The sequence below is a fragment of the Numida meleagris genome, chromosome 9 (assembly GCF_002078875.1).
Source record: "Numida meleagris isolate 19003 breed g44 Domestic line chromosome 9, NumMel1.0, whole genome shotgun sequence".
NCBI lineage: Eukaryota > Metazoa > Chordata > Aves > Galliformes > Numididae > Numida > Numida meleagris.
Genome location: NC_034417.1, coordinates 5,645,020 through 5,658,882, shown reverse-complemented (window position 1 = coordinate 5,658,882; position 13,863 = coordinate 5,645,020). Strand labels below are relative to the sequence as shown.

The following is a 13,863-nucleotide window of genomic DNA, read 5'->3' as shown; positions in this document are numbered from 1 at the left end:
ATATAAATAAGTAAAATAGTAAGTTAGGTTCACATGTCAGGTGTACTCTTCTCTGCATACTATCCCTGAAGAGTAACGATACACAATGGATTTTGACATCAGTCTGTAAGGCCACTGAACTTCAAAACTGTTTTATGACTTTAGCCTAACATATATATATACATATATATATATGGGGCTGAGGCCGTGGTGGCAGAGCTGCAGGTACAGCCCTGGGCAGACACTGTGCTGGAGCAGCCAGTGGCTGAGGCCATGGAGTGATGCCATCGTGTTTGTAATTGTAATGTATTATTTATTAATTTTATATTTATTTATATTTTTGTATTATTTATATATTTTATATTAATTATATATATATATATATATATAATTTATATATAATTTATAAATGTAATTTATATATGGTTTAATTATAATTTAATAAAATAATACTAAATAATAATAATGCTAATAATATCATTATCATTATTTAATATATATCATTATTATTATTTAATTAGTATTATTTTATTAAATTATAATTAAACCATATATAAATTACATTTATATATAAATAATTATAAATATAATAATAAATTAATAGTAATTTAAATAATATTTATAATTATATTATTTTTATTTTATATATATATATAAGGTATAATAAGGTAGGCCCCTTGTATATATATACTGAATATATATACAATATATACTGAATATATATACAAGGGGCCTACCTTAATTCAGATTAAGGCAAGAGGCTTTGGGTAAAATACACTTCTGTTGCCTGTGGCTGGGTAAGAATCTCCCTGGAACACAAACTGAAAAGCCCAATTTTTAAAAAAAATTTATTTATTTTATACATTTTCACTCTAGAAAGCATCTGGCTTTCTGAAGGTTAAGTTCTGCTGGCAGCCTCATCTGCTCCTGGGGTTTTCGGTTCTTCCTAAATGGGAAATTACCAAAAGGTTGGTGTCACAGAATTACAGCATAATTCAGGTTAGAATGGAACTTGGGAGGTTGCTAGTCCTGCTTAAGGAAAGATCAACAAGAAAAAGAAAGAAACAAAGAAAAACAAACAGCTAAGCAGGTATAGGAGGCCTTACAGACCCCAGTACAACAGAATACCAAGTAATGAAGCCCAAAACATGAATGGGAAGGTTTTGGGGGAGGCTGTGGGAAAAAAAAAAAAAAAAAAAAAATCAAGAAATAAAAAGCCTGTAGGCATATGCCACAAAAACGAACGTGTAAATAATGCAAAAATAAAAATGCACTGTTACTCAGTATATGATACAGAATGTTAAGAATGACAAGCATGATTCTTCTGGCATCTATTTATCTCAAAGTGTACTAATCTTACACTTACTTAAAAATTTGAAACAAGTCTTAAAATAAGTCTTAAAACAGCATAGATTACTGACACCATTCAATAGAAAGGGGGTTAAAAGTTGATTTTTAGCTTTCAAATCTCTTGATTTGATATTGCACTTCTGCTTTTTAACATTGTTAAAAAGGTTTTTTCTCTATGCCATGTCATCTTCTGTAACAACTTCTGAACACAACAAACACATTAAATAACTTACAGTATGTTTAGAAGCCTCAAATGAAGGTTGTTTTTTTTTTCTCCAGCGTTTGATTACATACAATTGGTATGCAGAAAGAAGAGAAATGTAAACCAGTTTTCCCATCAAGGGAGAGGAAGTAGTTATTATCCATCCTATTTGGCAGGAAACAGCTGGCCAGTCATCATATGCTCAGCTTCAAATTACCTGAATTACTGTTACCTTTAGCACAGGAGAAGGTGAAAGTTGCACAACAAGGTGACACTAATCTGTAAGAAATGTGCCTCATTGATTTCTCCTCCTTTCAAAACAACTTCACTTTAAGGCAAACATCCACAAACTTCCCTAAGATAGTTCTTGCAGCTTCCACAAGTATCACTCCCAACCCTATCTTCCATCTCCAAGCCTTCCCTTAATCCAGCAACAAATCCATACTTCATGACACTATCTGCCAGCCATGGAGGTCTGCTGCCCACATTCAAGCCTGCCCAGTACTTTCCCAACAGTCTCATCCTTTGCATTGCGATGAACTAAGGCAAACGCTGTTCTAAATGGAGTCAGATTTTTGTTCAATATCAAGAGTTTATCACAATTTGAGACATTTAAGAAGTACTACATCTTTTATATAGTTGTATAAAACAAATGAGCTCAGTCAAGGACATAAAACAATAACTAACACACACAAAAAAAACCCACAAACCAGCCTTCCCAAATAACTAGTTTTTCTCAGTATTTATAAAGGTAGAATAATAGAGAAAACATCAGAATGAAGTTTAAAGGCCAAATTTGGTGAGGTACTGGAATGTGCTGCCCGGAGAGGTTGTGGATGCCCCGCCCCTGGAGGCGTTCAAGGCCAGGTTAGATGGGGCCCTGGGCAGCCTGGTCTAGTATTAGATGTGGAGGTTGGCGGCCCTGCCTGCAGCATGGGGGTTGGAGCTTGATGATTCTTGAGGTTCCTTTCAACACAAGCCATTCTATGATTCTATGAACTTTTTATAGAAGTCTATATACGTGTCTTGATTAGTCTTACAAAACACATGCAATCAATCTTGAAGAAGAGAAAAAAAAACATTTAAGAACAAACAAAACCCAGACAGCTATAAAACAAAGCCTTTAATAACTCTGCTACAATTCAGTTTCATTATCACCCACTCTTTCCTTTTAGCTCCATATCTTTGGAAATTCTTTCGTTCTCCATTTCCCTTTGTTTCCCCTCATTATTCAGCTGCTTTCATCCGTAACTTTGTTGTCTTTTTGATAGTTTCCAGATGAACTAAAGCTATTTTAAATCCTATCTTCTGCATCTTCTCTTTTTGTGTGTTCAAAAGAAATTGTTAGGCTAACAATAATGAATCTTTAAATAGTTAAGGAGCTGCTGCCAGCTCTGTCATCCTCCAAAACTTGCCAAGTATCCTTTTGCACTCTTTCCTAAATTCTAATTCCAGACTGTCAGGATCCACTACTGATAAAGGATTTCCAGTACACCTTAGAAAAACTTAAATCCATGCTGGGGGGTTCAGACAAGCATGCTGGGCATCTGTGGAAGAAGTCAAGGTTCCTACTGCAGTAGCCTGCCAGGGAAGAAAATGTCATCACACTAACGAGTCTGCTAATCCTATGACCATGGAAGAAATCAAGTCTCTAAGCTCCATGTTGGGAGGGGATGTTTTTCTAGAAGGTGAAAGTGCTAGATCATTACAAACAGAGTTGGATGTTCTTTTTCATGGTGCAATCTCTTTCATTTATTAGTTGACCGCTTACTAAAAGGCTAGGGAGTCATCTTCACACACCCACCCAGCAGAAGTCTTGCATTCTGCAAGCCATAAGTCATTAATGAAATTTTGAGGTTGCAGATTTACATTTTCAGTGTGAAGCTACAGCAGTGACAGAATGCCAAAAAGAACAAAATGTAACGAACAATGTAAAGAACAATGTAAAATGTATAGAAGAACGTAATTGCCTGGAGCTTGGTCATAGCGATAGCTCCCCCTGCTGTCCATCAGCTCTACACTAACAGTGACAGGGATTTGGGCCAAACTTCTCATCACACCAGCAGTCATTCAGGAGTCAACTCACAGCAAGATCTGTGAAGGATTCTGAACACAGTACACATGGAATGCACATATTATTCTTCACTGGTGCTTTACTACTATTCACACAAGTTCGTTCCGCTCACGCTCGCAGAAGGCAGACTATTTTGTTGTTACATCTACCACACAGCAAAAGATTCCCATTAAGTTGATGTTTTAGATGCATAACACAAACTGGATGGGTTTCTTAAGCTAGGAATTATCTTCTAGTGTAGACAACAAATAATTGTTTATAGTTTTACATTTTTTTTTCAGATATGCAAAGCCCTAACTTGTTACAGGTAGCTAAGTTCCACTGACTTCACTATCATTTCTTGGGTCCATGCCTCACTGGTTTAAGAGCTTAAAATTTGTTATCAAAAGCTGCTTAGTAATGAGATAGCTCAAGCAAACACCAACTTCCTCATGGGAAAATGAGTCATAAATTGTCGTAGTATGACAGAATTCCCTGAATTAAAGCAAATCTGCTCCAATTTAACAAATACTAGAACAACTAGCTGCAAGTGCAGAGTATCTGATACTTGAAGCAGCTATGTGTTTCTCAACAGTCACCTAAGGCTGTTGCCACCAGAACTCTTCCTCAGATGTACTCTTTTTGCAGAGGATCCTATGGAAAATGCCTGGCACTAAAGAGCATGTGTTCTCTTAAAAACCAGCTTCAAAGCCTCTTACAAGCTTTTGAAAATATCCTTTATGTTTTATTCTTTCTTAAAATGATTTTCTTGCCCCAGTGAAACCACCAAGTAAAAAGAAAGATAAAAGAAGAATAAGAATTGTGTAATTCCCATTTCTCAAGTAGAACTTCTGAAACAATTAGTGAAGAATACTTAGTCAGACAGAACTCCCTGGTTCAGCTCTCACTTCTGTGCAAGACAAAGCAATATTTAAGTCCAAAACAGGCTGGATGCACTTCAGGCCTTCAGGCTAATGAACGAAAGATCTTATGTATGTACTACCTTAGGTATGTTAATCAAGTGAGAAAAATCATATACGCAATACTGTATGCCCGTTACCTCACCAAGTTACATTTAACCCTACAGCTGACAGCAACAGCATGTTGTATTACTAGGCAGAACAGCTGGGTTTGGCATTGCCAATTGTCTAATTTAATCACAAACCTCATGCTGCTTGTTATTTTTCTTTAAAAATAATAACAACAAAAAGATTCCTAGGTCCTGTGATTATTTGGGGCAACACAGTTTTTATTGGAAAAAGCTTACAGTATCATCTACATTGAGAAAATATTTTAAAACATTTTCTTGAGGCTCAAAAACCAGAAGGCAAATAAAAAGGATGCAAACCACATTTTTTTACAAGTGGTTTTATGAGCAGCACAACTGCTGAAGCCTGGTTTTCTATGGCTTTTTGTCTTGTGGGTTGATCCTCTTATGTTTAACAAGGTGTGAACTCAGATTAAGTTTTTCCCAAGGTTGTGCATTTCTAATAGCCTTTTCCCATATGGATCCTATAGAGTCTACTAAGGGATTAGGGCTTTTCCTACAGGTTTTCCATCACTGACTTCTATCAGGATCTGTCCCTTCTCAAGTAGGATAGGCAGAAAAAAGGCATTTTCTTTATCTGACCCAAGTTTCTGAAATAGTACTGAGAAAGCATTCCTTTGAAAAGCAAAGCAATTAGCTAATATACAGTAGAAATTCACAGAAGGAAAAAAAAAAACTACCTGAAAAATATCTGGGGGGAAAAAAAAAAGTAGTAGTAGTTTAGATACTGGTAGTGAAACTCAAATGTCCCAAAGCACTTCATTTTTAGAATTCATGTTTTCCACATATATGTTCTATTTTACATCATAATCGGCTCTATTTTATATTTGCAGTATATTGGCTACAGGACAAGAGGATATATGGTAAAACAATACCCACAATTTCTAATGCAGTTGTACAAGCGAATGAGCATTTAAAACAAGGCATATGTATCAGCACCCAGTCAAAAACGGTAATGCCAAGACCACTGCTTGTTAAGCAAGTTACATTTGTTACAGAATCATAGACTCATCTGTGTTGGAAAAGACCAGCAAGATCATCAAGTCCAACCATCAACCTGACCTCCCAAGGTCAGAGGACTAAACCACATCCCTTAGTGCCATTGCTTTGCTGTTTGGGTTTATGTTATAAGAAGGTTGTGGTTACATTTAACTTTTAAGCAGACACAGAAGAATTATCATGACTATTCTTAGACTAAGAAACAAAAGGGATGTCTTAATGGTAATCCCCCTGCAGTGATTTCTCTTCATCCTCTACTTCACTGTATATTTTCAAGAAGTCTGTAGGAACTTAGTTGTCCTCATGTTCTCTCTTCCTTATCAAGGTTACTTGAACTTTACCAACAGATTCAGAAAGGAAAGGGGAGAGTAGGTTAGGCACGAAAGGAAGAAAAGCAGATACACAAACAGTGTGATCACCAGGTTTCCTTGGAGTGGCAGACTAAGTAGAATTTTTAGATGAAAGAATACAAGTAATGCCAATTTTGGTGTAAGCAGAATACTGCTTTCGTTGGAAGGAGCATTCTGCTATTTTTCAGCTATACATCCAATCAGTAAGACTACACTGAGAGAGTTCTAACAAAATCCTTTGCACTTTCTCATGTTTCTTGGCAAATGGTCACACAGCATCTACTAATGACAAGAGTTTAAATATTTTAAACACGTTATAAATGAAATAAAAAAGCAGACCCTTACATAATACTGCAGAAAATGAAAGAAGTTTTAAATATCAGAATGTCTATGTACAATTAAATTGAATAGTGAATTAGTGAAACCACTGAATTATTTTTTTTCCTACATATACAAACAAAGCCCTACATTTTACTCCTAAATTTAAGAAACTAGTAAGTTTGATGAAAACAGAGATTTCTTACTGTGATTCTCTTCATATCTAGCTGTCGGAGCTGCATCATATGATGGAGAACAGTGTGTTTGTACCATGTCTCCTGAGCTATTGGATTGCCATCAAGGGTGATATCTGACAAAGATGAGGAATCAGCAAGGCACAGAATATCCTCAAAACTGTAACCAAAAAAGTTTAAAGTTTTAATGCCACAGAGTAAGAATAATTAAGAGATGGAAGATTTTATTTCTTAAGGATAGAATCAATAGTAATGTTTACCTGTACTTAAAAGAAAAAAAAAGCACCAGTAAAATAGGATGCCTATCAAAAAATAACACATATATTAGTCATCAAAACCAGCATGAAGACAACATAAAATGCAAGAAAAAAAGACAAGTACGAAAACCCCAAGATGATCCTGGGTGTTTGCAACATCATTAAATATTGAAAGAAAAGCTGAGAAAGCGTCATATCTTTAAAATATTGTTCTGAGTTCAGCCTACAAATGCTAGCAAGCTGGCTTTTATGACACTAGATATGGTTTCCTGACAAAAATAACTGTCCTGTGTAAAATGTATGTAGACATGTACAACCCCTATCCTGCTCCTTTTAGTGAAGATGAAAGGTGTAAAGAAAGCAACTGACCCAAATAAGCAGCACTCTTAATCAGAAAATTATTTCAAAAGAAACCGAACAGTTATGGGAGTAAGCATGAATATCCAGAAACTTTCAGCAAACTGATTACAGTGAATAAATACAAATGTTTGTCTATCCTTATGCAGTTTGGTACTCAATAGTTGTGTCTATGTTATGAAGTCAAGTAGGTTCAAATGGAAATTATGAAATAATCAGACTTGGTATTCTTGAGTATGAAGTTTAAATCTAAAAATGATGAAACAGTGATTACCACACCAAAATATACAGAAGATACATACAGAAGTTTTACTAGATAAAAAAGTTCTGGGAAAAGAAACCATTTCTGATCTGGAAAATAGAGAATCAGTGTCCAAATATTTTCACTTTTTACATAGGGCGACCTTACCAATTGCATCAACTGGATATGGTTCTTACCTCTCTCGGTGGCAGGAAATACTTGGAAGGTGGCACTAATACTTGGAAGGACATCAAACCTTAAGAATGCCCTGAACATACGACTCAGAAATCATATGCAGTACAAATGGTGTAAAGATTGCTGTTTAACAAAATGTCAAATATTGTTGGTATTGCTCAACCTTCCAAGAATACCACCCAGCTGAGGACTAATGTCCAGTCACAAAAGGCTTTAGATTTTCCAGAATGACAGATTTAAAATGAGATATCTCTGAAAGTTTCTAGTGATCAGGCAAGATGTTTCTTCTGCTCATGTGGAAATTACGGAGGAAAAACATATAAATCGTTAAAAGATTCAAAACACAAAAAACCCTCCCAACAACCAAATAGCAATCAGTCTCAACTCGCTGAAAAAAGGCTTGGATGTTTGAAGGATCTGGACACCAACAAAAGCTAGGAGGAGTAAATTATAAAAATAAATCAACTCAAAAATGTTTCAATAACCACTAACCAAAAAAACAAATACAATACAGCATGCAAGTAACTTCCACATTATATACTCCATGGGTGCAGCAGAGAAACGACAGAGTGAACACTGTCAACATTCTGCTTTGTATATTAAAACAATATAAGGACTAATAGAAATGAACTGTGCACAGGTTCCAGTGAAGGTGTTCAGCATCTCTGAACAATGGAGTGTTTTGTGTCTGGGGTTTAAAAGACAAATTTGATTATCATTTTCCATTTGCAATCTGGTTTTCTTTCAATAAAGAAGCTTGCTTAAGCACATTTTTTCCACCTATTCAATACGCCTGAAAGTTAGGCAATGATTTTCCCAACTTAAACAACACATTAGTTAGTAAAGCAAATTCTAACATTTTAGAAAAAAAAAGTGAATCCCCACTGATTTTGCTTGACAAACTGTTTTAAATACCAGTATATTTTGGTCTTCAAAGTAAGTTTCAAATAATTTAAATATATTTATTAAAAAGTTATACTCTAAGCACTTCCCACTATACCATTAACCAAGCTGTACTTCTGTCGTCACATAGGCTTTTCAGCAAATCCAGTATCTTCAGGAAGTGACAGAAAAGTTGAAAGTCTGTTAGTGTTTTTTAAACCTTCCACATGAAAATACTGCTGTGCTTTGAATTTCTCAGCACTCGAGCACACCAGAACATTCATTCTGCAGCTAATACAGACGTGCTTACTTCATCCTGCTCTCAGCTCCCTTAATTAGCAGCTCAATTTTAGAGCAAAACAGTAGTGCAAAAGATCTATCATTTCACATATTTGTAAGCACACATGACAAAATCAGAGCTTCAGAAATTCAACTTCAAAAACTTGATATACTATACATATTGCACTGGAAGCCCAATCCAAAAGCACATGAAGCTCTAATGCCAAGCAGATTACTCACTTTACTACTGAACTTCTGTCTGCTTCCCAGCATGCAGACAGTGTCAAATGATGACCGCTCTGTGGGAAGGAGAGGCTGCTGGCAGTGCTCTCTCCAGCCTCTGCTCACAGAAAAGGAGTCTGTGACCTGCTCAAGTAACACAAAACAGCTGTGGATGATGCCATTTCAGACCGGCTCAGTCAACCATCTCCCTGAGTGGAATGTCTGCTCCTTTTCCCAAAAGTCCTCCCCCTCAAGTCCCACCCAACCACCTCTCCTTCTGTTTCCCTCTTTCTTCCCAGATGAATTTACCTCTGCTAAAATGGCAGTTTCAGTACCACAAAAAAAAAAAAAAAAAAAAAGTGAATTTGGTCTAACTTACCAAAAAACATTTCCTTGCAATGTTTTCAAATTCCCCAAATTGTCAGTTTGGGTGTGCACATAAGACACAGGAGTACTACAGCCAATTCTTCCCCCTGTCAGAGGAGATGCAAACCCACTTTTTCTACCTCATATGAGAACATGGCTTGGACTAAGCAGCACAGTATTCTGGAGTGGTGTATGCTCAGTCTCCACCAGTGCATGCAATCATGTTTATACATGTAGTAGTTGCAAACAGGACAAAGAAACACTGGTCTTCTAATAAAGCCTGCTTACTGGGGAAGACAGCTGCTCCTTCTTTCCTTGCATCAATGATAAAGCACATTCTGCAAAGAGCTCTGGAGAAGGCAGACTCACTACTCAATGCACTTGCTATAGTCTGGAAGAACACCTAAGACGGAATTGCATGTTCAAAAAACACTGAGAGTAGAAAACCCGGTCTTTTTCATGTTTCTAATCACTACGCTACTGATGAAAACAGATGTTACCACAGTCAACCTTTCATTCTTTTTGTATTGCTTTCATTCAGGTATTTAACAACGTATTTATAATTTTTTCATTCTGCTGAGGAAAGTATTTTTTTTCCTGTTTTGGTTAGATTGAGAACATCCATTCTCTAAGGTTTCCAATTCAGTAATCAATTGAAGAAAAACAAATGTCCTTTGAGCTGATACCCTGTTTTTCCATATGGCCATATAACATACTTTACTAAATGAAAGAACCAACATCGCACTGACCTGGAGAGCATTTCAACAGTGAAAACACGTATTTTGTTCCTACAATTAACAAAATGGTCTTTCCTGGCCTCCTGTTAAGAAGTATAAGCAGTAACAACTCTCCTTCTGATTCTCAGAGGCATACCTTCTCTGAAGAAAACAGCTTCAGTAATTTCTTCTCAGTACCGCATGAGAAATTCAAAATGGAATTTCCCTCCCTTCTATTTAACTAGTACTGGTGATACATACTACCATCAGATGTCAGGTATGAAAGTCTCCAGATTTAACAGCTAAATTTTTTTGTCCTGAAGACAGAAATGAAGCATCTTTTCTTTCAGATCTGAATCAACAAGATAAAACCCAATGATGTAGAAGTTATCTTGCTAACACTGCCATTTTTAACTACAAATTGAGAAATAGCAGCACTCTGAGGCCTCCTCTGAAGCAGAATGGGGGAAAGTGTTCAGTGACGAAACCCAGGATAACTCTACTATCTTAAAACTGGAAAATTTTAGAAAGGCATTCTTGAACCCTTTACAGAAACTTGATTTCATATATGTTGGTATGTAAGGATTTAAGACTTAAGGATTCCTGCTGACCAAAAAAAAAAAAAAGAAAAAGAACCAAAAAAACTTCACATGGAAGCACTGTTTCAAAATTGCTACTTATTAAATGACCATCAGTAAAATAATTTAATGAATTTGTAATATACACAGGTTTTGACAGTGTACTTTGTTACTTGTTTCCACTTACAGGTTCTCTACACACCTGTGGATAAATCAATTAGAATATCTGTGTAACTAGCTGATTGTCTTAAAAGAAGAGTCAGCTGTATAAATACAGCTGTTCCTAGAAAATATAATTTTAGAATTACCATATGGCACATAATAAGCCCAGGTAAATAAGTGAAAAAATACACGAAAGCATTTAGAAGGGTTGTAAGTAAGGTTCAGAGGTAGCACAGCAATTTGCTACTATTATGGTTGCACTTAACTTCTTCAGACAGTTCAACAGTATCAAGTCAAGTATCGTAACACAGACAGGTCAAGAGTATAATTTCATAATCGTTTTTCCTGTGAGGAGATATATATACTACATATTTAAAAATAAGGAATTGAAGAGATTTTTAAGCTTCCAGAACTGCTGAATCCAATGGAGTGTCTTTTTTATGAAAGAAAACCAAAACAAAAACCCACAAACAAAAGCTACAAGTTATTTTATTTAAAATACATGTAGAGCCAGATATGTATTTTGTTAAGACTATTAAAGAGTTAAACAGATACATTCAATTCACCTAGCTACCTACATATGTATATAAATATTAGTCTGTCTGACAGTAAGATTTTATTTTCATACCTAATGCAACTACAAGTTAAACCTAAATAAATGTTTGCACAAGTATTTGAATTAATTATCTCCAGCTTACGTGAAAGCTAACACTAGATTTATCAATAGTTCTGCTGAAACTCCAATGAATAAATGAGAAAGTATTAATAAGTAAGCTACTGATTACATACAGTTCAATAAATCCAGTTTAAGAATGCACACAACAGCAAAATACTGCACAAACAGCAATGTCAGAAAGCTATGTGAAATATACCACGTACATAAAGCATACAGAAATTCCACTGACTGCAGTGATGCTCCCTCATGGCACAGGAGCCAGCTACTGCAGTCCCCTCATTGTTCTTGCCAGGCCAAGATATTTTTCAGAAAAACAGAAACAAAAGGCACGTTCCAAGGCCAGGAATTATATAAGCAAAGCAAAATGCTAACTCTTTCTCTTTATTATGTCAGCTAAAAAACGAAATATAGGGGCCAATTAAGGGAAAAGCATACTAACTGTTCCTGCAAGCTCATCTCTAATTTTGTTTAAATGCTTAAATCCCATGAGCATTTAGAGATATCCACTGCACTGGTACTTTAAAAGCCTAAAGAACACGTACAAGTAGGTTGGACCTGTCTACAGAAAACATAATGCAGGTCAAATTAAAATATTCAAGTAGCTCTTACAATAAAAGCTCATACTAAGTATAACATTTTACAGAGAAAACGGGTACCACAAGAACAGCATGCTATTTTCAGTAATTAGAATCTGAGGCATCTTTCCCTGTCTAAAATTAAATTATTTGATTCTAAGCAACAAAGAAAGCTGGTGGTGATTAAGGAATAGAGGAAGCACATACCTAACTGGAGATAAAATCAAAACAAGTGTGCCTACACTATAATCATCGTTTACTTTAATATTGGCACCAGTACAAATGCAATGTCAAAAATACACGACTAGGAAATATGTCATAGACTAACTTTTCTATTTATACCAAAATGAACTTAGTTACTTGAAATAACAGAGACCCTGCTTTGAAAGTTCAGCTATTCTGTTTCTGCCCTCTGGTTTGAAAGAGAAACCACCAGGAATACACCCTTCAAACCTGATTAACGTATGGACAAGTAAAACATAAGCATTATATTACCAAATCCTCATAAGCAGAATCTGACTCAGCAGTTTGTATAACTCTGTAAACACAGTGATGTTGCTTTACCAGACAGAACTATTTCTAATTTTCAGCATTATCAGAAAGAAAATGATCATCTTTAAGTCAAAAATTTAAGTTTTGAAGTGGAATCCTCATAGTACAACATTCAAATACAAATGTTTAAAATATGTTTAAAGTAGAAAATGCACAATGGCTTGATTATGCTTGTATATAGGAAAAATAAAAACCTCAATCTGCATTCACAGAGTTTAAGTTTCAGTGAAACACAGCTCCAAGAGGATGCTTCAAATTACTTATAGGAAACAAAGTGGTAATTCCCCTTACCTAGATATATTGTTGAAGCTGAGGAACAGACGTTGGAGACGGGGCAAAGTATCCACATCTTTCTAGAAGGAAATACAGAGGCACAAATTCAGTAGTTGAAGGATAACATCTTTCAAACCTTTCTACTTTGCCTGATGAAATACTTGCATTTCTATATACTATAACCTTGCTGCAACACTGATTTCTGTTGAACATGCAGATCCATTTCTCCCTTACGCAGACTGCAAGGGAGTGTTTCAGTGCAGATATCTACCCTGCAGAACAAGCTGCATCACTTGCAAAGCAAATGATATTAAAGGAAAGAGGATGAGGCTGCTGCTGGTTTCTGAACAAGCTTTTGGGAAAGAAGCCAAGGTGCTGTCTCAGCATTTAAGAAGCAGGATAAATACGGCGTTTAAAAAAAAAAAAAGAAACAGACTACGCAGCAATAAGGTTGTTGAAGTGCAATGCTGCAGTGCAATCAGCACTACAGAGCAGCAGTAGCTGCTCTGAACAAGAATAATCTGAAGGACTCTGTCACCTTTACAATTTTATGAAAAGGAACATGTTTTCAGAATGAGTAATCATGAATTTAATGTATTGTACAATAGAACTTTGCAGAAAACCTTAAAATAGCTCAAAATTTTACTAAAAGGAAACACATCAAGCATGATCAAAGTTTATTTATGTAATAAAAATCCATCGTGGCCAGACAGCACAGTTTGCAGGGATTCATGTACCACTCAGACTGCAGACCAGTTTTAAGTGTGTATCTCCTTATACGACAAGGGAGCATACTCCAGCTTGTGACCAGTGGACGTTAAGCCATTATCCGCAGCACACTGAAGTGGCACAGAGCTCATCACTTTGATTCTAGCCACAAATCAAATCTACAGCTCTCCCTCCATCTCATCTGCTACATTGCTACACAGCATTTCATCCAATTAAAAAGAAAAAAAAAAAAAAAAAAAAAAACAACGTCCCACAAACCACCACTCACAACCAAAACATCATTCCATTAGAATTTAACCAGGATAACAAA

General features: G+C 35.8%; 1 protein-coding gene across 3 annotated transcripts in view; it reads right to left on the bottom strand.

Moving 5' to 3' along the window:
• The window catches only part of LRRC49 (leucine rich repeat containing 49), a 42,255-nt gene that overhangs the window by 14,942 nt on the left and 13,450 nt on the right, over positions 1 to 13,863 (bottom strand). For all 3 annotated transcript variants that reach the window (XM_021407468.1, XM_021407469.1, XM_021407467.1), the window contains 2 exons: positions 12,843 to 12,904; positions 6,506 to 6,653 (listed from right to left, as the gene is read on the bottom strand). In XM_021407468.1, coding sequence (XP_021263143.1) covers positions 6,506 to 6,653; positions 12,843 to 12,904 — 210 coding nt within the window. The remainder of the gene's footprint in view (positions 1 to 6,505; positions 6,654 to 12,842; positions 12,905 to 13,863) is intronic.